The sequence below is a fragment of the Engraulis encrasicolus genome, chromosome 11 (assembly GCF_034702125.1).
Source record: "Engraulis encrasicolus isolate BLACKSEA-1 chromosome 11, IST_EnEncr_1.0, whole genome shotgun sequence".
NCBI lineage: Eukaryota > Metazoa > Chordata > Actinopteri > Clupeiformes > Engraulidae > Engraulis > Engraulis encrasicolus.
Genome location: NC_085867.1, coordinates 31974720 through 31998719, shown reverse-complemented (window position 1 = coordinate 31998719; position 24000 = coordinate 31974720). Strand labels below are relative to the sequence as shown.

Sequence of the window (24000 nt, the reverse complement as noted above, 5' to 3'; positions counted from 1 at the left end):
CTGCATGTGATGTGTGTATTGTACCTTGAGAGAGAGAGAGAGAGAGAGAGAGAGAGAGAGAGAGAGAGAGAGAGAGAGAGAGAGAGAGAGAGAGAGAGAGAGAGAGAGAGTATTGTGTGATGCATGTAAAGCGCTATGTTCTGATGTGTATTGTGCACACACAAGAGACAGATGTAGAGAGAGACACACACAAACACATAAGCACAACACACACAAGCACACGTGTCCACACACACACATGCACGCACACGCACACACACACACTTTTCATTGGTATGTTTTCATTAGGTTTCTACATTATTGTTACTATATACTTATTGTTATTACATGTCATGTACTTCAATGCTTTGGCAATACAAACGCCTGGTTTGTCATGCCAATAAAGCACTGCTGAATTGAATTGAATAGAGAGAGAGAGAGAGAGAGAGAGAGAGAGAGAGAGAGAGAGAGAGAGAGAGAGAGAGAGAGAGAGAGAGATCCTTGTGATGCATCATAGATCACAGCTATGAATAGATTTAGATGGCGATACATTCTGCAGTGGAACTTAAGACAGTAGCCTACACTGATGGCCTATAGGTCAGCATAATAGGAATACTGGTTTCATCTTGTCATAGGCCTAAATGAAAAGCTAAATTCTATTAATATCATAACTCATCACCATAATAATCTTTCTTCCTTCCTTCCTTCCTTTCTTCCTTCCTTTCTTTCTTTCTTTCTTTCTTTCTTTCTTTCTTTCTTTCTTTCTTTCTTTCTTTCTAAACAACACTACAATTACCACAATCTAAAAAAAAACATAATCAAATCAAACTGTATGGGAATGTATAGTCCATTATTTTTTAAGGAAATAACTTTCCTCAATTCCAATTCAAGGCATGAATTGAGATAACTCTACCTTTCATCTTGGCAGTGCTTTGAAGTTAAATCCATTATGTACATGCCGCTATGGCAGAGTAATGCCACCAAAACACGAGAACTCATAACCACAAGCTATATTATTACTGGAAATTGTGAAGGTTGATGGATCGAGTACTGACCAATAGGACCCCTAAGACATTTCAATTTTATGAGCCTGCTTGGTGATTGGCTCCTTTGCCCTCGGGGAGGGGCCGTCTTTCCCGGTTATCCTTTGCCTGTGTTTGAATAGGGCTTGCGACTTCATCTGCTCTTCAAAATCAATCGTAGGTAGCGTGGTCGCACACAATGGATGGCACGAAGTCACACTGATCATAACCAACACTTTCCATCGCCTTTCCTTCAGAAAAGTTAACTTATGTAAGGAATTTTACTACTGCGCGCAACCAGAAACTGCTGTGCGCGTCTCCGTTTACAGCCTGGCTGGAAGATAGAAACCTCAACTACGTGGAAAAGCTGAAGTTGGCGAAGTTGACGCTGGTTTCAACCTTTCTGTGCATAGGCATTCGCTCGGTGGAAATCGCTGTAAACAAGCCAACAAGAGGTGGATATTACTTTGGATATATTTCTAACTGGTAAGAGTTACTCATGTGGCACGTTTACTTCTCTGCAGTGATAAGAGCGCATAAATCAAAAATCGAATATAGAGTTTGAGTGGCTGTTAGATTTCTATTTATTTTCAGTTGTCTTTCCTCTGAATGGAAGTAGCAATTTCAGTACATTTGTTCTGTTTTGTTAAGGGCAATCAAAACTGTACTTCTTTGGAGCCTTTCATGGAACGCGTCTTTGCGCAGAAGGGTTCGATTATTTTTTGATAGTTTTTGATTGCGTTATGAAAGCGTTTTCCGTTTTGTGTGCCTTGACACCCCGTATGCTAAGCTTTCTTTGGATATGCTAAACGTCCGTGCTTCCTGAAACTGTTAAAGGTGCTTTGCTCGACCATAAAGGTTAATGGCCGTGACTTTCCACACTTTTGTGCGTTTTCCTTCTCACCTGCGCCGTTCAGGCTTGGGGCCTAGATAAAGGAATAAAGGCGTGCGTAATGGTTTACGTAATGGCACTGTCAAATGTTACATTGTAGTTCACCTGCTTGGTCTACTGACTTGTTGGCATTCTGCGCTTAGTGCATACTTCTGTTGCAGTAATGGGATCCGTGTAATCTCTTTATCACAGTGGGGAAGACGGGAGTTGAGTAGCTCTTTGTAAGAGGTGCTATTTTTACATCTATCATCAAGAGATAACTCTTTACCTTCCAGAGTCCATTTAAATCTATTAGGTTACACTTTTCAGCCGTCGGTGTGTGCGCGTGCTGCCGCGTCTAGTGGAATCGTTTTCTTCGTCCCTTGATCATGATGGTATGGCGTAGTCTTGGAGACGGCTCTTCTTTAAATCCCTAGAGCTGTAGGACTTGCTTAATCCCTCCACGGTAGAGTCCACGAGATGTGCATCTTGCAAGCCAAAACATTTCTGGGGTTAAAACATCTGTGAAGGAATGGAAAATTACACTGCAAGCAATAAATACCATGAACTCAGTTTGATGATGGTGGCTGTATTACGTTCTCAATATGTAGGCCTACTGGTTAAGAAAAAGTGTAGTACATAAGTCAGCCAGGGTTTATCATCCATGTTTTGTTGTTATCCATCTATAACCTGGGGTCATATTCAAAGCGTAATTGAGTTGAAAATGAGGATAAAACTTTTCTTCAAAACGTGTTGTGTCCTCTGTGTGAGCAATGTAGTTTGATTTGTGAAGCAAAATGGATGAAAAAGTGAATGAATACAAAAACAGCACTATAGTCATGTAGTACGTTACATTAATGCCAACTCTGTTCCTCTGCCACACCACCTGCTTTGCCCTGGGCACAGGACACACGTTGGAACCAGTGGCGGCTGGTAGTCTGTCAAACAGGGGAGGCTGTTCAATTACAATATGTCCAGAACGCAAAAAAAAAGGGGGGGGGGGGGGTCAATTTTGACACACATCTTATATTGGTCCTGAGCCACATATGGCCTCACACACTAAAGGACTCTTGTTGAAACAAATTTGTTAATCATTAATCATTATCCCCCTTGTAGCCTATTCATAGGGAAATGTTTTTTTTTATTATTATTATTATTATTATTATTATTATTATTAGGCCTACCTCCGCCACATAATTGATGTGATTGATTTTGCCTATGTCTTTGTTCATTACTGGGTGCACGGCTTAAGAGGTCGCAAAATCTTTAATTATAATACCAGACATTGCCAACACAGTAGGAAACAAGGACTCGCCTATCACGGGACAGTTAACCAGTTGATCAGACACCACGAAAGTTCAAAAGAAACGGTTGTTCTTCCCTACCTTTTTCACCAAGTCAATATTAGGCAGTGCTCTGCTCTGCTCCTTGATATTCATTTTCTCCTCATAAGGACGACTGGAATTCGCCAGAATTTAATCCACAATGCTTGGCATTTTGCATAGCTCTCTTAGCTTTCTTGCAAGCTAGCCCTAACAAAAAGTAGGCAAGTTAACCTCAACTTTTGAATTGGGAGATTGAAAAGGATAAGGACTAATAATGCCACTATTAAGACTTTATTCGCAACACTAGGTTTACAAGAATATGTACACAAAACTGGAGTACACCGCAATGAATAGCTTCCCCACTGGTTACACGACGAAACTTCTCAGTCAAATTAATAACATATCCGCATTTCGAAATGAAATCAACTACTGTAGCCTACTGACACGGGGTTCACCCAATCACAAGCCGGAGCTTCAGTCTCCGGTACCTCCCCCCTCCTCTCTCTTCTCCATTCACTCCCAGTGAGGCTCAGTCTCAAAATCAAAAAAATTTCACGGCAATAGCCAATGACCGTTTAGCATTTTGCCATTGGAAAAGCGTACAATTCCACATGCCATTGAAGTCCATTGAGACTCGACTCGCTTGCGTTGTCATGAGCGAAAAAAAAACTCGTGCGAGTCTCGGGATCCTATTACAGATTGGTTTCATCTCTAAGTTGAGCACATGCATTTTCTATGGAGCTGGGTCTGAAATAGCAATGTTATTAAGTCGTGTAAAGCATTAGTTTACTGTTACATACTATTCTCCGTGATTTTGGACAGGAGGCGGCGCCTCCCTTGTACTCAAGGAGGAATCGCCTCTGGTCGGAACTGACCAAACAAAGCAGTCTGAACCTGCTTTAGAGAGTCTCTTCCTCATACATGCATTTAGAAAGACAAATGGACAAGCATAGGCCAACACAAATGTGTCCCGCAGAACATTTCTTGGTCAAGGTGGGTGGGGAGGATATGATGACCGGAAAGGCGATGTTGCGCAGATTTATATGAAAATATGATACAACAAGCAGTGTAAAACACCTAAAAACATCCACAATTCTTTTTTTCCATAGAAACTGGTGAAGATGGTAGGTGTTTGTTGTCAAGGTGACAGTAGCCTATTAACTATAAAGTGAAGGGGGAAACCCTGAAGTTGCAAAGTTGTCGCTAGTTTAAACCTTTCTGTGCATATAGCCATTGACTTGATGAAAACACTGTTAACAGACAAACAAGCCATGGATACTACTGCACTAGGGGTGTAGTTACTATGTAGTAAACGTTAACCTGTCCTTTCAGACAGACGCCATGCCTCAGACGACACCGTACGCCGGGAAGTTCAGCCCCAACCCCTACACCACCACCAGTGGCAGCCCCCACCCTTACAGCAACTCCAGTGGCAGCCCCCACCCTTACAGCAGCAGCAGCAACAGCAGTGGCAGCCCCCACCCCCACCACTACACCCCTGGCCCGGTGGAGACCGTCTACGGGGGCCTCTGTTACCACGACAACAGCCTGGTGTCCGGCTCGCTGGAGGCTCTCATCCAACACCTCGTGCCCACCGTGGACTACTTTCCAGACGTGAGTGGTAAAGTGTGTGTGGGGTCAATGACGTTATTTTTTATGGCTCAGACGTCAGGGGGTACAGCCACAGCTAATGTCCATCAATTAATTGGTAATTAATGCACTGCAATCGATGTGCTCCGTAGGTAATCCACTAAAAACAAAAACAAAACATTCAATCCATACAATAGTGGCATTAGCTGTGATTGCACCACCCTGACTGACGTGTGCTACTACAGTACTAAAATGTCATTGACCCGTATGTGTTTGTTTGTGACGTGTATGTACTGTACCTGAAATAGAATAGATGGAATGCCTTTTGTAGTCATTCTTCACATGTACAATTCACACTTACAAATTCACAATGAGATTGAAGGCACTCACTTAAAGTATACAACACAATGTGCTCTATACAGGAAGGTGTTTATTAAATAGTAGGTGGATTCCTTTGTGTTGGGATGTGTGTTGTGTTGAATGGCTGACTTCCTCTGAGGAGATTGTGTGCGTGAAAGTGTGGGCTGCAGTTGTTGTGTAATGCTGGGTGTGTGTGCGCGCCTATGTTTGTGTTTTGTGTGTGTGTGTGTTTTGACGACTGGTTAGGTTAAGGCTACCCTTTGGCTGTGTTGTTTGTCTGCTGAAATGTATGTGTGTTGTGTTGAATCCCTCCAAGAAGGTTGTGGGTGTGGATGTGTGGGCACGCAGCAGGTGCGATGCTGTGAGTGTGTTGTTGACGACTGGTTAGGTTACCCCCTTGGCTGTTTTGTTTGTCTGCTGAGACGAGACTATTATTATCTCCTTGCAACCTGTTTGACGTGCCTGCTTGCCTACCTGCTGTCTGACGTCTGATAGTTTGCTTGCCTGTTTTGTTGTCTCTGTGTTTCCTTTGTGACGTCTGATAGTTCACTTTCTTGTTTGTTGTCTCCACATAGGAGTATTCCAAGAACAATGTTAAGTTAACCCCTTAAAACGCGGCTTTTTAAATGTATTGTTACCAGTGTGGTAATGACCAAGTCGTGGTGCATTACTAAAGGGCCCGTGTTGTGTCATAGTATAGTGCTATGGTTGTTACATTTCAATGACTATTACAGCGTGCCACTGGAGGTACAGCGCGCATTAAGAGGCTACAAACCTGGCTAAGTTAACCTACTTGAAGTGGTAAAACTGCTAATATTATGACCAACCAGTGTTATTTAGTTAAGAAAATGAGCACTCTGGGGTATTCTGTTAGATGATTTATCACAACCTCAAAGTTTACCACTGAAGCAGCTTCTTTGAATACTCACTTTTTATTGGTTGTGGGTTTGTTGTTGTCTCCCAGCTTCCTCTTTGACGTCTGATGGGTTTTTTTTATATCGTCTCCCTGCTTCCTCTTCCGTCAGAGGTCATACTACATCTTCACCTGCTTGCTGCTTGACGTCGTCGGACAGTATACGTGTTTGTTGTTGTCTCTGTTCTCTGATTGATGGCTTGTTTGTTTGTTTGTTTGTTTGTCTCTCTGCTTCCTCGTCCTTTAGAGGTCGTACATCTTCACCTTCCTGCTGAGCTCGCGGCTCTTCCTGCATCCCTATGAGCTCATGTCCAGAGTCTGCTACATGTGCCTGGAGCAGCACCGCACCATGGACCCTCAGATCGACCGGGTACGTTATAAGCATACTCTCTCACACACACACACACATACACACGCACACACACACACGCACACACACACACACACACACACACACACACACACACACACACACACACACACACACACACACACACACACACACACACACACACACACCAGAAAGACTGAGTAAAATGGTCCACAGTGCGGATGTAAGCAACAAAAAGGCTCTACTGGAAACAGGTCTGTCTATGTCATTAACCTGACAATCTCACAACTTGCACCTGCCTAAGCAGTAATAGTGCATGTTGGAGGGCAAAATCTTGATGGCAATGGGACAGGGCCTTACGTCAGAAAATGTTGATTGTGTTCATACAAGATTATAATATTTCAGTTGTAAACATATAGTAAGGGCCCTCTCATTCACTCACTGTGTCTGTCCTTGCCCTAATTTAACAGAGGAGGATTCGGGAGATCGCCCCCAAGATCGTGCAGCTCCTGACAGAGTGGACGGAGACGTTCCCCTACGACTTCCGTGACGAGCGGATGATGCGAAGCATCAAGGACCTGACGCACCGCCTGGCCCTCGGCGATGAGGTGAGTTGGCGCCCTCGCTACTCCATGTCCTTTGGGATTAGTACAGTAGCTTTAGTTTGCACTATGCTGTAATGATGAGTAACTAAGTTAAGATTCAGAAAGCTTCATTGTCTGTTGCCATATTAGAAAATTGTCTTTTGATTGAAGGTTTTTGATTGATGATGCAGAGGGCAGTTTTTTATCAGTGTGGCCGGGCAACAACATGCTTGGCTCCTAATGTTGTGATGGAATAATTTCAAATAAAGTTGTCTACTGTTGACCCAAGTTCTCTTGATGAAAGTGTCATCATGATGAAGTATTCTAAACAACTTCTTATACAGTAGTATTGTTATCCAGAAACACTGCTAAAAAAGTCACCCTGTGTGTCATCCTCAAAATCTACTCTATTATAATTTTACTCACTAAAATCATCTTTGGTCATGTGGCCTGGTCAGACATTTCCTCAAGGCCGTTGTCAATACTGGGCCTTGTTTAAAATCCCCAATCTGGTGGCTAGCGGGTATTGTGATGTTTCATCCAAACGTTAGGGGATGTTGGGAGGATATTCTCCCCTTAGGGGAGGGGGAAGTAAAGTGCGTTAGAAAGCACTTTATGAGATGGAAGTCTGATAAACCTGGTCTCTGATTGGCTAGGTGGTCAGATGACCTCACCCTTTGGCCTTTTTCACCGTGCGGCTTGACAAATGGGGGGGAAGTTGATGTGCGGTGATGTCACCCTCTAATCTCAAAAGCAATCTATAACTAGGTCACATGATTATGTAGTCTATATAGTCCAAAACACATGATGCCATCCTGTGGTGTGGTCAGAGTTTGTTATTGGTTAACTCTGAAGGACATGATGATGATCTCATCGCTTACTGATCAGGGGTCGCTGCTGGTGGAACTGGAGTGTACAGTAGAATGTTGAACTTGTTTGGCTCTTATATTGATTGGCCCGGAGATGATCTCATGCCGGTTATGTAAGCGCACTGATTGGCTGACACTGAATTGCTCTTTGTCGCGTGTGTGTATGTGTGTGTGTGTGTGTGTGTGTGTGTATGTGTGTGTGTGTGTGTTTGTATGTGTGTTCGTGTCTGTGTGTGTGTGTGTGTTCGTGTGTGTGTGTGTGCAGCTGTCGCGGCGTGCGATGCAGCGGGTGACTCAGCGACTGCTGCGTAAGCTGACCACGCTGGGCCAGTACGAGGAGTCCCTGGTCGCCGCGGGCAACGCGCCCGTGGAGAAGCTGACGGCCCAGAAGGCCAAGCAGCAGGCGGCGCGCCGGGAGGACGTAATGAGCATGTGCAGCGACCCCTTCGTCCTCGCCCAGCAGCTCACACACATCGAGATGGTGAGACACAGAGAGAGAGAGAGAGAGATGACACTCTTCTTTTCTTCTGTTTTCCTCTCTTTTCCTTTGTCTTCCTTTTTTCCCCTTTATCCCTATATCTACAGTACAGTGTGTCAATGTGTTTTATATATGTCTATTGCCGTCTTTCAAGATGGTGAGAGAGAGGCGGCATCTCTCTTTTATTCCCTCTCCTCTTTTTCTTTGTTTTCCCTATATCTATCCATCCCTTTATTGTTAGATTCATGTCTGTTTTCCTACATGTTTGTCATCATGTCAGTCTTTCAAGATGGTGGGATGATGACACTGCTTCTCTTCTCATCCTGCCCTCTTTCTATGTTTTTCCTTTTCCCATTGTTTTCTCCTCATTGCTATATCTGTCTGTATCTCAGTCTGTCTGTTATCTGTCTGGTCTGTCTGTACATGCACCGCACTGTCTCTCTTTCTTTTCTTTCCTTGTGTCTGTTTGTCTGCATGCTTATTTATCTTTCTATCTACCTGTCTCTGTGTTTCTATCCATTTCAGGGGTGGAGAGAGGAACTATTTGTCTCTCTCAATGTAACTGTATGTCTAACTATCAATGGTAGCTGTGTCTATCAACCCATCATGGGGGTGAAAAGGAACTATGCCCGTTGGGTACTAAAAACGCGGGACACAGGACAAGCCCTCATATTTGGAATGACTGTGTCGTTTCCATTCCGCCGCTTTTGCACACTGGTTCCCTGGAGTCATGGATAGTTGCCATGGCGCTGGCGTGTTGTCAAAAAAACTGGCTGAGCATGAAGTGGCTGGAAGAGAAACTGCTTTTGCAGACGGCACGCCAAAGTATGTTCTTACTTTCATCATTAGGCCGGGATGGGGTGCGGGGAGGAAGGGGTTGGGTTAGGGGCGGAGTGGAGCGGGGGGTAGTGGTGGGGGTGGGGGTGGGGAGGGGCAAGTCTGCACACTCAGTTCCTCACAGTTCCTGCCAAGCCCACCGTCATGTGACCCAGTAGTTGTACAAGTGCACAATCTTCCTCCCCTCCTGTTTTTTTTATCACAATTTGTCTGTTTACTGCCAGCTCTGTGTGAAAGAACTTTTTTTTTTCAGTAAACTTGGTTGTTGATGAAAACCATCCGCCTGGTTTTTGTCCATGGCAGTGTAAAAAAAAAAACAAGTTTAACGTCCGTTAGGTTTTGAGTTCATAAAAAGATATTGATTCCTGGGCTGGAGGCCAACAATAGACAGTAGAGTAGACACTAGATACACGCCGGTGTTATTCACGGTCTGAAATGGCAAACATCTGTGGAAACAACATCTCGTCTCCTCTCCTCTGTTTATGTGCGTGTCTGTCTGTAACAACAGCGTGACCCAGATCCTTCCTTCCTTTTTTGGGATATTTTCAGTCGGTCCAAGGCGCAAAGGCAAGCTCCAAGGATGTCGGTTATGAAATGTCTTTCAATGGACGTTGTTGCAGGCACCAATGGAGTATAAATAATATTTTTTCCCCTTCCCTCTCCCTCCCTCTTCCATGGGGTTGAAATCTGAGTCTGTAACCACAGCCTGATTTTTGGGGTTCGACCGCAGGCTTATGAAGGACATTTTGTGGAAACCCGCTGTCCTCCTTTCTCACAGTCCTCGTTGCATAAGAAACTCTGGAAGAATCGCGAGCCAGCCAAGACAGGATCCACAGGGATCGCATGTTGAAATAACAGGCTCATTTTGTAACTGCGCAAGAGCTGTGGAAGAATGGGGGCAATAAAATAATGTGTAGCGTTGGAACATTCTGCACCTTTTTTTGTGTGTGTTATCTGTGTACGTGCTTGAGCAAATAAACAAACAAGACTCTGTTTGGCTGTTGTTGTCTTGCAGGAGAGACTGAGTTACATCGGCCCTGAAGAATTTGTGTACGCGTTCGCGCTGAAGGGTCCACAAGACAACCGAAAGGTTCGTGCCCTCTGCAAATGGACTACTTATGTGGATTATGCAACAGTCTCTCTCTCTCTTGCTTTCTCTCTCTCTCTCTCTCTCTCTAAATGGCCTTTGAGTGATCTGGTTGAGTAAGTCGAAATGAGATCGTTCTCCTTAAATTGCATCAGCCTATTTGGCCCGAGCCCTATTGGAGAGGCCCAGGCAGGTCCTCTGAGGACCGGCAGTGTACTGGAGGCCAATGCAAGTCCTCTGGGAGGCCACGAGATGTAGATAAATGTCTGAGAGCAACGTGGACAACAGATGAATATCTATGTAGGGCTGGACAAATTAACCGAAAATTATGCAACCAACGGGCTGATGCACAGAGCGTGTGTGTGTGTGTACCCTTTTTCTGTATGAGTCATTTTAGGAAAACATGTGTCCAGATCTTGTGCCTTGTCACTTAGCCCTTTATATGTCACTTCCATCCCTATTTTTAAACTCAAATCTCATTGAGTTGTCCGGTGTATCGACTAAAAAGGGTTCTGATTTCATATTTTGTATTTATTCTTAATTTTTTTGTCCAGCAGTTGTTCTTCAACAAACGGCGAGCAAGTAACCTGGAGGCGTACGTTGATTGGTTCAACAGACTCAGCTACCTTGTAGCCACGGAAATATGCACCGTGAGTGTTCTCTTCTCGTGTGTTAGTGTTGAGCTAACACTGCACTCGGTAGTTTTGTTCCATCTGAGAATGATGTTTCTAAAATCAAATTAGCGGTCTGTCAACTCGTAACACGGTGAACAGATGGCACTTCTCTATTCACTTTGTGGCCCTTTGTGACGTATGATCTGTAGGTCCTATGAGACTTCAAAAAGCATGTGGGGTAACCAAAAGAGGAAAAAGGGGGCTTAAGTGTTGCTGACACGAACCTCCTGGATTTTATTTTTTGTCTTTCTTGTGAAGTCCAAAGAGATTGAATCTTTTTTTGTCATCCGTTTCACAGCCGGTGAAGAAGAAGCAGCGAGCGCGGATCCTGGAGTTCTTCATCGATGTGGCTCGAGAGTGTTTCAACATCGGCAACTTCAACTCGCTCATGGCCATTATCAGTAAGTAGTCCATGATTTTGTCTACCATAGCTGTAGACCATTCGCTTTCCTCAGAGAGCATCGTTTTCTTTGACCTTTGTGTTCTGTATTGGATGTGTGTTAGTTTAGGCAGCCTAAATGTTGTGGAAAATTCACTGTAACACAGCGCCCCCTTGTGGCGACTTTGGTAATCACAATACCACCAATGACGTGGGGAGGTTATTATTGTCACAATAAACAAAGTACAGTCAGATGTTCTTTGGAGCAGACGGTTGATGTACAACAAGAAAGAGATAAGAATGGATAAAAATAGCTTGTCAAAATAAGTTTGTCTGTTCAGCTGAGACGATCTCTTATCATGTCTGACTGACCTTTTGTTGTGTCTGAACATCCACAGCTGGGATGAACATGAGCCCGGTCTCTCGGCTAAAGAAGACTTGGAGCAAAGTTGACACGGCCAAGTTCGACATTCTGGAGGTAAGCATCCACAACCACAGCCCTGGAGACAGAGGAGCAAAGTTTCAGCAACTGTACTCATTTTTTCAAACTTTTAAAAAAAGAACTAGTTGCTCACATCTTAGCTCCATTTGAATGACAACCAATCTTGACTGCCATGAGTAATATTCATAGTTGTGTGTGATATCCATCATGTTAACAAATGTCTAAGAACTTTTTAACATGTATTGATATAAGAATTATTTGATTGTTGTTTGTAGACATGTAATATGAAATCGTACCCATCTTCTTATTTTCTTTAGCTGTAACTTCCCTTTCGAATGCCTCTGGTAACATCTCTTTTTTTATTTTCCAGCATCAGATGGACCCCACGAGTAACTTCTACAACTACCGCACAGCGCTCAGGGGCGCCACCCAGAGGTGCCTGACTGCACAGACCAGCAGAGAGAAGGCAAGTGGAGTGAACACGCTGAAGAGCATCCAATCAGAACACATGTAGAGAATCTCTCAGTGCTCACTTGTTGCAACACTCTGAATACATTTGTTAAGTGGACACTTAACTGGCCTAAATACACATTATATAATGTGGGGTACTCTTTATAAACTCTGTGTACAACATTTGGATACATTTGTAGTCCTTTAGGAGCTGAACTTTATTTTGTTTAGTTCCAGCCCTGCTGATGTAATAATGTGTAGCATTCCTCATCCTGGTTAATGTGTCCAGTATTTCTAATCAGTGGTTGCATTCTTTTCTTGTCTTTCTTTAGATTGTCATTCCCTTCTTCAGCCTGTTCATCAAGGATATCTACTTCCTGAATGAGGGCTGTGTCAGCAGGCTACCCAATGGACAAGTCAATTTCGAGGTTAGTCAGATTTTGATGTGAAGAAAATATTTTATTTATCTTTTAGCACATTGACATTACAGACCAAGAATGATGCATTGAGGCAAATGAATGAATGTTTAACATTGAGTTCAAAGTTTAACATTTATCAGTTAACTAGGGTTAGGGTTATGCAATGTTGGGTTGGGGTTAGGGTTTGTAAGTTGCATTCAAAATTATAGGAAAGCAAGCTGAAGCCTTTAACCCATTGGCGCCTGAGCCGGTTTTTAGAAAAGGTCCCCAATGCCTGAGGGTTTTTTGAGATAAGAAAAATTGGTTGAAAACTCCTATGAAAAATTCAATATCTCAGCCTCTGGAACACATATGGACATGGGACAAATTGCATTTAAAAGGTAAAATCCTCTGCTTTCACGGGATTATGTTCATTCAGCATTAACACTAATACATATTCCTTTAAAAAAATCATATCTCATAGTCAAATGATTGAAAAACGTTTCATGTGCTTTCAGGATAATGCTTGATGCTATTTATTATAAGCTATTAGGCTACTGTTGCTACTGTTACAATAGCCGACTATAACTAGGCTAAATCATAATAATCATTATTATTAGGCCTATAATTATTAGGCAGTCATTTCTGCCATAAATCGGGGGACATTTGTCTGATACAGCCACTTGCTCTCCCACCGGCGAGTATGGACGTTTTATTCCTCCAAACGTTATGCAGAGAGACCGATGAGCAATTTCATATCCTATTTTGAGACGGAGCTCCACTTTGAGCTGGATGTGTGGCCGCGCGTCTACAATTCGCATGTCTACCGTTGTCTGCCTCACCAATAGGTTATCACCATATCCGTAAGTTCCTCAGTGAAAATATTCTGAAATATATCTAAAGGACGTGCTTCCTCAGATATTGGCACCTTCGCCAATTGCCCGGAGTGTGGGAGTGAAGTTTTGGTAACGTTGGGGGCGAAATCTAGCTGACTGTTTATTTGGAAGCCACTCGCCCCTCTCTTCATGCGGCCGCAGCAAATCACACTCCTGCTCTCTAGCCTATCTAAAGGGTCTTCAATCATATTTCCTTTCCTCAATTAAAATCTCTTCATTACCTTTCAACTGAACATCACGTTCGCTGTAACAGCGTGTCTTGCGAACCACAGCCTTCTTCTTTTTTTTTTTTTTTTACCTGTGTGAAATGGCTACAACCCACGTCTGCAGAAGCAAGCGTGGTTGATTGCGTTTGACATTTTTGTCGACGAATCAAACTTTTTTTTTTGCTACATGATCTTTAAAAAAATCGAGAATACCCACTGCTTGTGTATTTGAACAAAACATTGTGCATTGCATCTCTCGTGCGTCTTGAAAATATTGACAAATCAATAATGTTGCGTTTTGCAACAACCGGCGTCAGGGCCAATGTTGCGTAACGCAACAACCGGCGTCAATGGGTTAAGCTCATGGTCAAGTCACATGTTGTAGCAGTAACATGTTTTGTGGGAGCACTAGTGATTTTGTTGGATATTAAGGTAACGAAAGGCAATTTAATTTTCAAAGCGCATTTCATACAGGTGTGCATCTCAATGTGCTTTGCGCAAAAATCTGGAAATAAAAATAAATCCGTTTTGTCATTTTTTGTGACAGAAATTCTGGGAGCTGGCGAAGCAGGTCAGTGAGTTCCTGTCGTGGCGGCTGTCTGCATGCCCCTTCGAACGGGAGCGGAAAACCCTGCAGTACCTCCTCAGCACCCCAGTCTTCAGCGACGATGGTGAGCTATCACACACTCGTTAAAAACACGTTTCAGTATAAAAGCTGTGCATATACATATTTTGAGCTTGATCGCCATAGGATGGTGAAGATGGGAAACAAGTCGGAGAGGGAGAGAAGGGGAAGAGTTGGGAAATCACCCAGGCTGATGTTTAACCTGCTCCCCCATGGGTATTGAACCTGTTTATGGCTGGGGTGTATGAGTGCATTGTCCCACTGGACACCCAGTTCAAAAACTTTAATAGCAAGTTGCTCAAGTATACAAAGATGTTTAGTTGTCAAGTGTATGATGTTGGTTAAAACAAGACATTTGGTGAATTCACTAGGACAGTAAGTCATAGTTATGGAATATGCTATTTTGAAAGTAAAGACACCATTCAAAGGTAGTTTGTCTGAATTTAAGGTCATAGTTTTGGAATACGATATTGAACTAGCCTCTGTAGTTATGTAACAGGCTGGAGCAATGGCGTGCTGCATATACCGTACATAAATACTTGTAGTGCACTAGTGCTTGGACTTCTATTGGTCATATTTGTTGACATCATATTTCACTTGTTGACATTTTAAAGTGTGACACCCTGTTGTGCCAAGTGGCTAGTACATGGAGTATGTCCAACTCCTGTCCACACAGTTCTTTTTATTTAATTATGGTGAAGGCCAACATCTTATGAATTAGACGTTGCTTCACGAGAGCTCTGTAATTTGATGCATAATGTAATGCAAGTCTCTAAAACTCCCATCAGATCGCATGACTTTCATTTAATCTCTCTCTCTCGCTCTCTGTCTCTCTCTCTCTCCCTCTCCCTCTCTCGCTCTCCCTCTCTCTCATGCTACTGTCAAACTTATTTATTGTTGTTTAGCAGTCCCATATAAACTCGATGAATTCTATCAGACTTGGCAGTACTTGCTTAAGGAGCCCCATTAATCATACTATTGACTGAGTTGACTGAATGTCATCACTTATCTATCTCTGTTTCTCTCTCTCTCTCTCTCTCAGAGCTTCAGCTGGCGTCTTATGAGAGCGAGGGACCCGAGAACAACATTGAGAGAGATACACGCAGGTCCCTGAGGTACGCTTGTGTCCTGACCTCACTCTGAAATCATCACATGCTTTCCATATGTGAATGAAAGAGCTATTGCATTTAACATTTTTTTTTAAAGACTGCCAACCTTATTATTCTGATAGATGGTGGTAATTGTAGCATATCATAGATATTAATACAAGTATATCAATATAAATGCAAATATACTGCACCGCTTAATTTACATGCAAATTATATTTAATTGTACATTATATGTTTTTGTTGGTACAGGTCGTCGCTATACCGGGCCTAAAGAGTGACTGGAAAGATGACTGACAGCTATCAATCAAACTGGAGACAACATCAGCTAGCATCCGCTTAGCCCCATGTGACCTACAAGCAAACATCTTCTAGTGGAATAAGATAAATCAAACCCCGCCTTCCCGATGCAAAAGGAGTGTGCTCAAATTAGGTCTCCTAAGTGGGCGTTTCCCCCTCCTTCTTTTCTTTCTGTGGCATGTGTTGACGGCTTGCATAAGATGTGCACTATCGCCACCTACAGTGCTGAGGGAACTCAATTTCTTCTCAACCTAAAGTCTCCTGAAGGTCTCCTAACCTAAGGTCTCCTAACGGCGTGTTAACCTGACGTCACATGGATCCTGGAGAAGTACGGGCTTGATTTATCTTACTTAACTGGAAGATGTGTGTTACGAGCACTCCTGAAGACTGAAGAAGACACACGCCTTTTCCTACTAAACAATGAAGACTCTGAGGCTGGTTTCTCATCATTGCAGTGGAAAGCCCCCATTTAAAGAATGTATTCATCCCCATTAAGCTAACTCTGAATGAAGTGACTTTGGTTTCGTTGGTGTCGTTGTTGTACAAAAAATATTACTTGTTCTTTCCTGATGTTGAAGCATGTCGCTGGTAGGCATGCCGTGTTTGTACAGTGATGAAAGTTTAATATGCTTAATTTTTGTGTTTTTGTATGTTTCAGTATGTTACTATGTGATGATCTTTGTGAATCACAGTTGTTTGTAATGTGTTAAGTATTTCTTAACAGTGCCAATTATTGAATGTTTAATACCTGAGTATTTTACAGTTCCTTTACAACTATAACAACACTATCTTGTAAAAGATGTAGTCATTTTAACATGTGAGTACTGAGGGAAACATTTGGTCAAACTTGATTTTTAGAGTTTCACGGTGAATCAATTCGTTTCCTCTTTCAGTTGGGTCTACTTTCTATGTTACTTACACTTAAATAAGCTTTTAGTTTTTTTGTTTTTGTTTAGCTTTTGTCATCATGTCTGCACTGATGTTTTCGGATCCCTTTTTCACCTTAACGCTTGTTATTACGCTTGTTTGACATTATTTTAGATGCTAAAAGAGGCTTTATGTTAGGGTACTCACAGAAGTTGCTTTATGAATTGTCTCATGAGTAAATATTTTTGTAATAAACTCAGAAGAAACTAAATGACAAAAATCATTTGTGTTTCATGTGCGTGAAAAAAACACCCACTCCATTTTATTACGTGACGGCATAAAAGCAATGAGGACAACAAAACATTGACAAGTGCTTAAATGTCTGTTGCAAAATGACATTTGACAATATATCCAAAAATATCAACATACATAATATGGTATTATTTTCCCCTTTGTTTCCATTGCAATGGTTCAGCAGTAGGATCGAAGGCCCAAAAGTGTCCGCTCATCATTATGCATTCATCATACAGTACACGTGATTAAGTCTTTTTTTAACTTGAAGACACATGTACTCTAAAGTACACCACTAAATAAATAAAAAAAAAACCTCAAAGAAAATTGTAATAGGATGATGTAGCAATACATAATGTGCCCTCTTCCTTTATCCCTGTTTCATTGGCCACTGTGATTGACAATGGTCTGTCATGGCACTCTACTGCCCTCCTCTGTTTCATATGGGTACAGACCGTTCCTAGAGGGCTGCTGACTTTCTTGATCGACACAAAACCATCTAAAAAAAACAGCAGTATCTGCCTAAAATGTTTTCCATTAAGGATCCCCCCTCTTCAAATTCCAACAAATAAATAAATTCCATTCAAACAATGCAGGTCCATTGTAGTCTCTCGACTTTGAAGCAGGCAAAAAACAAAAACAACGAAGCTGAATTTTCTTGACAAGCAAAAAACCACAAACTGAACTCTTGTTGTGCTTCATCCAGAGGTCACAGAGCTCTTTGCACTCTGAGGACGTGATGAGGACAAGTCAGCAGCATTGCATCGTACATCATTTGGAGGATTAGGGGGTGCTGAGCAGGACATTTGGCCAAAGAGGGAGTACTGTGAGTCTTAAACCTGGCTCACACCAGATATAGTCTGTAGTTCCACAAAGCTCCACCAGGGGGCATAGCTCCACACAGGGCGGGCTGGAGCCAGATCCACTGGCAGGTTTAACTGAGGACTGGGACAAAGTAATCTGAAAAGCCCCCACCAAATACATACAATGTAATGAAGATCCAGTTTAGGGGCCCCTTTCTCCTTACATGGGCCCGGGACAAATGACCCATTTGTCCCCCTCCCCCTGTTGACTTCCATCATATAATATGAACACTAGATGTTGCGCTGACAACTCCTTTGTATTGGAATGAATGGAGAAGTCAGATCGCTGGCATGTTCAGTCGGTATACATACGCTGCCATCAATTGGTGACAAGGCGATATGAGCAGTATCCTCTAGGTGGCTGTAACACAACATCTATGACAAACAAAGGATACTGACCCAAAATCACCTGACTGTCCAGGGTTGGGTCACACCAAAAGGCCAAACACGGCATTTAGTCTTCATATCTATGGGTTTCCATGATGGAGCAAGCATCTAACAAAAAAAAAGGCGCCGGATACACAAAGTTCACCAAAGGGGGAAACGCCACAAACGCCTTCATGAATGGGAGGTCATGTGTCGTGAGAGGTGGTGGCGCTCCTTAAAGGACTCCTTGCAGATGGGGCACCTGAGGCGGTCCCTCCTGTGCTGCTTGGCCCCCTGCTGCTGGCTCCCGTCCCCCGCCTGCTGCTGCTCCTCCAGAGAGGGCGCCCTCTTGTGGTGAGAGCGCATGTGCTGCACCAGGTCGGAGGTCATGTGGAAGGAGATGCTGCACTTGGCGCACCAGTTCTGCGCGGGGAGACCGAGGGGGGCGAGCGGGGACAGCGGCACGGAGAGGAGGGCTGGGGTCGGCGGAGGGGAGTGATGCTGGGGACCGTTGTTGCCACTGGTACGACTAAGGCTGGTAGTAGTCAGCTTTCCCAGAACCGGTCCTGATGCTGCGAGATGAGGCTTGGGCCAGATGGATGATGCGCTGAGGAGCTGCTTGTGCGCGGCAGCCTGGAGCAGGGCGGCTCTCTGGAGCTTGGATGCAGCCAGCGGCAGGTGGGGTAGGTGGGGTAGAGCCGCAGGCAGGGCCATCATCACGGGGTGGTGGGTCTGGAAGGAGGAGGAAGAGGAGGAGGAGGAGGAGCGGGGAGGCTGGATGAAGGCACTCTTTCTCTCCTCATCTCCAGCGCTGACGGAGTCACTCAAAATGGAGCGGGCGATATCGCTGCCAGAGAAAGACAAAGGTAGAGGTAGAGACGTCTTCAGCAGCAGATCGTTTTTAGGCTTCGGTTTCAGGTGTTTAACACCCCCAGTGGAGATTACTGTATCGTTTCCACCCAGACTTTTTGGTGAGCTTGTTTGAGTCTGTGTGATGGCGCCGATGCTGCTGGTAGAGCTCGCGTGACGAAGTGGCACTGGGATGCGCAGCTGAACTGCCCTGCCCTGAACACACACCCTCTTCCCTGCTCGATCTCCTCGCGGCGGAGAGAAGGACAACACCTCATCTTCACTCTCCCTCTCCTCCTCCTCCTCCTCTTCTGAATGCCTCCTCTTGTTGCTCTTGTTTGGTCCTCCTTTCTCCACGTTGCCCGAAGGAGCTCGGCTACTCTCCAGGTCTCGTGCCAGGTTGTGGAAGTCCGTTGTGGTGGTGGTGGCAGGTTTGTCCCCCAGGGAGCGCGGTGGTGGGCTGAGCTTGGAGAACCGACTGGCCGTGAGGCTGAGGAACCGTTCCTTACACAGGAACCTCTGGTGGGCCAGGAGGGGGAACTCAAACTGGAACGTCTGCGTGCAGTAGGGGCATGTGTGGGGGGCGACACCTGTGTCAAGGAGAAGAAGGTTGAAGAGGGAGAAGGTTAATTTAATATGAATTTGAAAGTGAAAACATTATTGTCCAACAAGTGGAATGTTGTCAGTCAATGAAACAAAAAGAAAAAAAAGTGACATTGTTAACAATGAAAGAAAAAAGAAAATGAAAGCCACTTAAATCAGTGCACTATGTGGTGTATGATATAATATTTCAGTGCATTAACATGTAGGCTAATAAAAAATGCATTAACATAATTTGGATTTGAATAACAAATTGTACTCATATGCATTTAAAAATTCCATGAATTCCAAAACTGAAAAAAAAAAACATCTTCAGTCTTTACCTTCAGACTCTTCTAAGTTGAGGTTCAGTAGTTGGGAAAGGTCCTTTTTGTACCACACCAGGAGCTCTGCATCTCTCTTGATGGTCCTCAGAGCCCTGAAGAATAGCTGCCCATCTTTCACATAAGCCTCCAGGTTCTGCTCATCTGCGTAGCGGGCGGGCTGGACCAGCTGCAACCAGCAGGAACTCTCCGCAGCAGCAGCACCAGTCACGTCCACCTGCATGGAGAATAACCAGGACAACATTTAGATGTTTTTTTCCTCTTCTTCTACTCGTTTGTTATGCTATTTATTATGTGCGAGAAAGGGAAAAGTAGCCGAACATGTCCAAAAGTCCAGAAGTTTTATCGTTATTATTATTATTTTAATGACTGTTTTATGTGGAAATTTTGGTATGGGAACTAGTATGATATTTTATGTTTTCTTTTGCTTTACTAATGGCGTAGGCCTTATGGGTTAAAAGCGCATTATGGGTCAGATATTTCCATTGTTATGACATGCACTTCTGATCTCAGAGTAATGCTACAAATATTTCTTGTAGGCACAGGTTACATGGGAATAAACCTTTCTGCCCAAAATAAACTAGGCCATATGCTACATCGTGAGAATAAATGTAAATGTTTATGAAGGGAAAGTTTACCTTGAGCATGTAGGGTTTGGTCCTCCGGTCCGAACATTTCAGTGCAATGAAGGCGATGCTGTCATACAGAGACGAATGTTTCAGATCGCATGGCCCGAGTACGGTATTTACCGGGATCTCCCTTGAGGTAAAAACAGACGTCAACATATCTGTGATCCATCGATCAGCTGCACGGAGTTCTGCACTTCCCATTGGCACTGGTCCATCCATTCTCTTCTGCAACAAAAACACAACATATCAACAAAATAAAACATACATTTTGACAATAAACAATTTTGACATTTTTTGCAATAAACTTTAGACTAACAGTTAAATATGTTTTTCCTTACCATGACAATGTTGCTGTAGCTGAAAAGATGGTGCTTGCAGACTTCTTGTCTTATAGTTGACCTCCTTGAAATGGCCAGCGCTGGTGAAAGAATGCCCGGGTTATAATCTCGGCAAGAAATCTGGTTAATGAGATATGACACGACTCCGCCCTCAATGTCTGAAGTGAACCTGTCAACCGGCATCACGGTTGTCTTGCTCTTATATTAGGCTATCCTGTAGTGAACGTGTAAGAACGACGGAGAACGGTGAACATGTTTGTAAATGTATCAGTAAATGTATTGCTATTATAACTTGTATGGTGCTTAATTCATATTTGATAGGGGCCTACTTACATTTGAGACTTAAATAAGATTTAGACTAAGATCATGTCACAACCATTTGACTGTAGATGTGCCTCTCATATAGCTGTCAGGGGATGGTGGACCAGTGAAGTTTTCCAGGGATGTTCATTTGTCCGGTAAAACATTGTGAAAATTGGCATGGGAGGCCACAATACGATTCCTTCTCATTACTGTCAAATAAGTGATCCCAGCATCGAGGGGCGGTGGTCCGTTAACTACACGAGGTCAGCGTGACGCTCGAGGCGAAAGTGCAGCGCCATCATCATCCACTCGGTCCGGAATCTCGTGCCTGGGGCTATGTAGAAACCACACACTCTCATACACAATTATAAATCGGACTGTCCAGCGCACGTTGTCCATTACCCATATTACCCTACTATTGTTGATTGGCAACGTAAAGCTTTGGTGGGCACGACACCAGTAGTTACCAGAACCGTGCCAAAACGACAGGGCATTCTGCTGGACATCTTAGCGGCAGATTAACAATGGGAAAGTGAATACACAATGAAGATGAATGCATCCATCCATTACTGGTCCACATATGAAGTCAAAATGAAGCGCAAGACTGTTTTATCAAATGACTCAACTTTGACATCTTGTCCTGCCCCATAATGAAATAAACGCTCAGTACTGCGCATGCCCAACTGAATGCTCCAGCTGCTATTATAGCCTTGGGATAGGTCTTACACTGTGTTCGCCCTGAACAATGTTTTGGAGTGGTATTCAGTCTTACTAAAAGACTTTGTTATGTAGAGTATCGTATGAAACAAGTCCTGGACGTAGGCGCGAATATGAATGGAACGTTTGTTTTTGCGCGTGTATTTTTGCAGGTGGCTGTAGACGTTCTGTGATCGCGCGTGGTCTGTTGGATTGAATAGACTGACATTTTCAAAAGGAAGAAAAGAAAACTTCGTCTAATATAGACTAGTATGAGAACAAGCAAGTTGTTCATTGCAGTTTGGACTCATTTCACGTTGCTGCATTTGTGTACAGATGTCTTCAACAATTTCTGTAACGGCGAGGTGGAGGAGGATGACGCCTCTTGCGAAGGCGCGTTTGATCTCTACTTTGTATTGGATAGGTAAGTGCGCCTTAGGCTACTCTTTGGGACTTGACAGTGCTTCATGACAAGCAACGTTTTTAGTGTGGTTTTTGGTCACTGTAGGCTTTTCTGTTCGCATGTTGAACTACAAGGGAGTTACATTTCTCTCTCTCTCTCTCTCTCTCTCTCTCTCTCTCTCTCTCTCTCTCTCTCTCTTAGAGTTGGTGGTTCACACACACACACACACACACACACACACACACACACACACACACACACACACACACACGCACACGCACACGCACACACGCACACACACACACACACACACACCGATACCAATCCCCTCCCCTTTCTAAGCAAACAGATAGGACAGTGCAAGTTTGCTCTCCCTCTCCATCCATCCCTCCACCCCCCTCTCTCATACAGTTTGTACTCTGTGTAGCAGCAGCAATCCAAGTTGTGTATCATACTTTTGAGAATATTAACTTCCTAACGTCCCTCACATGACAAACATCCCTGTTCGCCTACTCATGCTGCACTCACAGGCTTGCCCTAGAAATCCAAAACTGGCCTTTGTTTATCATACCAGCGGCACTTTTGACTGTTTGCCCAGGCTGGGTGGAACATCACCTCAACAACTGTGATTACAGGCTGTATTTTTAGGCTAGTGTAACGGAGGGACCCTTTGAAGACCACCCCACCACACCCCACCACCACCATCACCAAATGCTCCCAGAATCAGGACCCTTATATAGGCCTGTTTTGGTTCTCTGCCTCTGGAAGTGCTCTCTTCCCTCCTTGTCTCAGCTCTGTCTCAGCGTGTGTAGGCCTATTGGTCATGCTGTTAATGCTTCTCAGTGTATCTTCCACCATTATGTAATGGTCTATTCTGAATTCTAAGGGTGCATTCTACTAGGAAGTCGACAGTTAACCCCTTTGCACAGAGGCTCTGTTATAACTGTATTCAGAGCCCTAAAATAACGTTGTTCACTACCAGCCTTACTGGCCAAACACACACTCAATAATGAGTCAAAGTGACTTGTAAGTTTGTCTTTTCTACCAGCCAAAATGAAATTTCACCAGCAGCTGGCCAGTTGGCTGCCGTTTATTTAGAGCCCTGACCGTATTGTCACCAAAATTGTAATGACCAAGCCGTAATATGTCTTGGTAATATGTAATTGTCATATGTAAAATGTCATTGGTAATGTCATAGCAGTGTTGGTATGATGAGTCTATGATGAGTAGTGGTGGGCCGGTAGGCCCATCTGCACAAAGAGGCTACTAATCTATGGACTCCCTTTGAAAACAAGATATCTTATTTCAAGGAGCTATCCCCCATAAGGCCAATAAATTGTAATGCAATTGACCGGACAAGATATACTGCACTTTAGAACACCAATGTGAACTAAATGTGTCATTGCCAACCACTTGCAATTCAATGCAATTACTCAACACTCATTCCACTGACCAGTGTAAACAGGCTTATGATATGGATTTAACCCCTTAAGACACGGCATTATAAATAAGATGTTACCAGAATGGCAATGACCAAGTCGTAATGTATTACTAAAGGCCCTGTGCACTGTCATAGTAGTGTAGTACTTGAGTAGTTAACTTTCAATGTCTATTACAGCGGGCCACAGGAGGTACAGCATGCATTAAAGGGATATAGGCCAGTGTTGGTTTGGTTGGTTCTGACAGTGTTCTCTGTCTCGCTGCTCTTGTCACAGGTCTGGGAGCGTAGGACGCGACTGGGCTGAGATCT

The 24000-nt window shown here is 43.7% G+C and overlaps 3 protein-coding genes across 5 annotated transcripts in view; 2 read left to right on the top strand and 1 right to left on the bottom strand.

Moving 5' to 3' along the window:
- Window positions 1-1136: 1136 nt before the first annotated feature.
- rasgef1bb (RasGEF domain family, member 1Bb) lies at window positions 1137-17180 on the top strand. Of its 2 annotated transcripts, XM_063210481.1 has the most exons (14): window positions 1138-1487; window positions 4530-4811; window positions 6308-6430; window positions 6862-6999; window positions 8110-8325; window positions 10175-10249; window positions 10804-10896; window positions 11219-11321; window positions 11698-11777; window positions 12112-12207; window positions 12524-12619; window positions 14239-14362; window positions 15359-15431; window positions 15675-17178. In XM_063210481.1, exons 2-14 carry the CDS (start codon window positions 4539-4541, stop codon window positions 15694-15696), a joined length of 1512 nt encoding a protein of 503 aa, XP_063066551.1. In that variant the 5' UTR covers window positions 1138-1487; window positions 4530-4538; the 3' UTR covers window positions 15697-17178. The 2 variants fall into 2 exon arrangements, with proteins under 2 accessions (XP_063066552.1, XP_063066551.1); XM_063210482.1 differs by lacking the exon at window positions 10175-10249 and having other exon boundaries at window positions 1137-1487; window positions 15675-17180.
- A 1121-nt stretch (window positions 17181-18301) lies between these two features.
- Window positions 18302-21657, bottom strand: prdm8a (PR/SET domain 8a). Its single transcript, XM_063209703.1, has 4 exons — window positions 21619-21657; window positions 20520-20735; window positions 19882-20098; window positions 18302-19548 (listed from the first exon to the last, which is right to left on the bottom strand). Exons 1-4 carry the CDS (start codon window positions 21655-21657, stop codon window positions 18302-18304), a joined length of 1719 nt encoding a protein of 572 aa, XP_063065773.1.
- A 194-nt stretch (window positions 21658-21851) lies between these two features.
- The window catches only part of antxr2b (ANTXR cell adhesion molecule 2b), a 26657-nt gene continuing 24508 nt past the window's right edge, over window positions 21852-24000 (top strand). The window contains exons 1-2 of one of the 2 annotated variants that reach the window (XM_063211314.1): window positions 21852-22271; window positions 23966-24000. The exon at window positions 23966-24000 is cut by the window's right edge and continues 37 nt beyond it. In XM_063211314.1, coding sequence (XP_063067384.1) covers window positions 22120-22271; window positions 23966-24000 — 187 coding nt within the window. In that variant the 5' untranslated portion in view covers window positions 21852-22119. The remainder of the gene's footprint in view (window positions 22272-23965) is intronic. The other variant, XM_063211315.1, reaches the window with a different exon arrangement.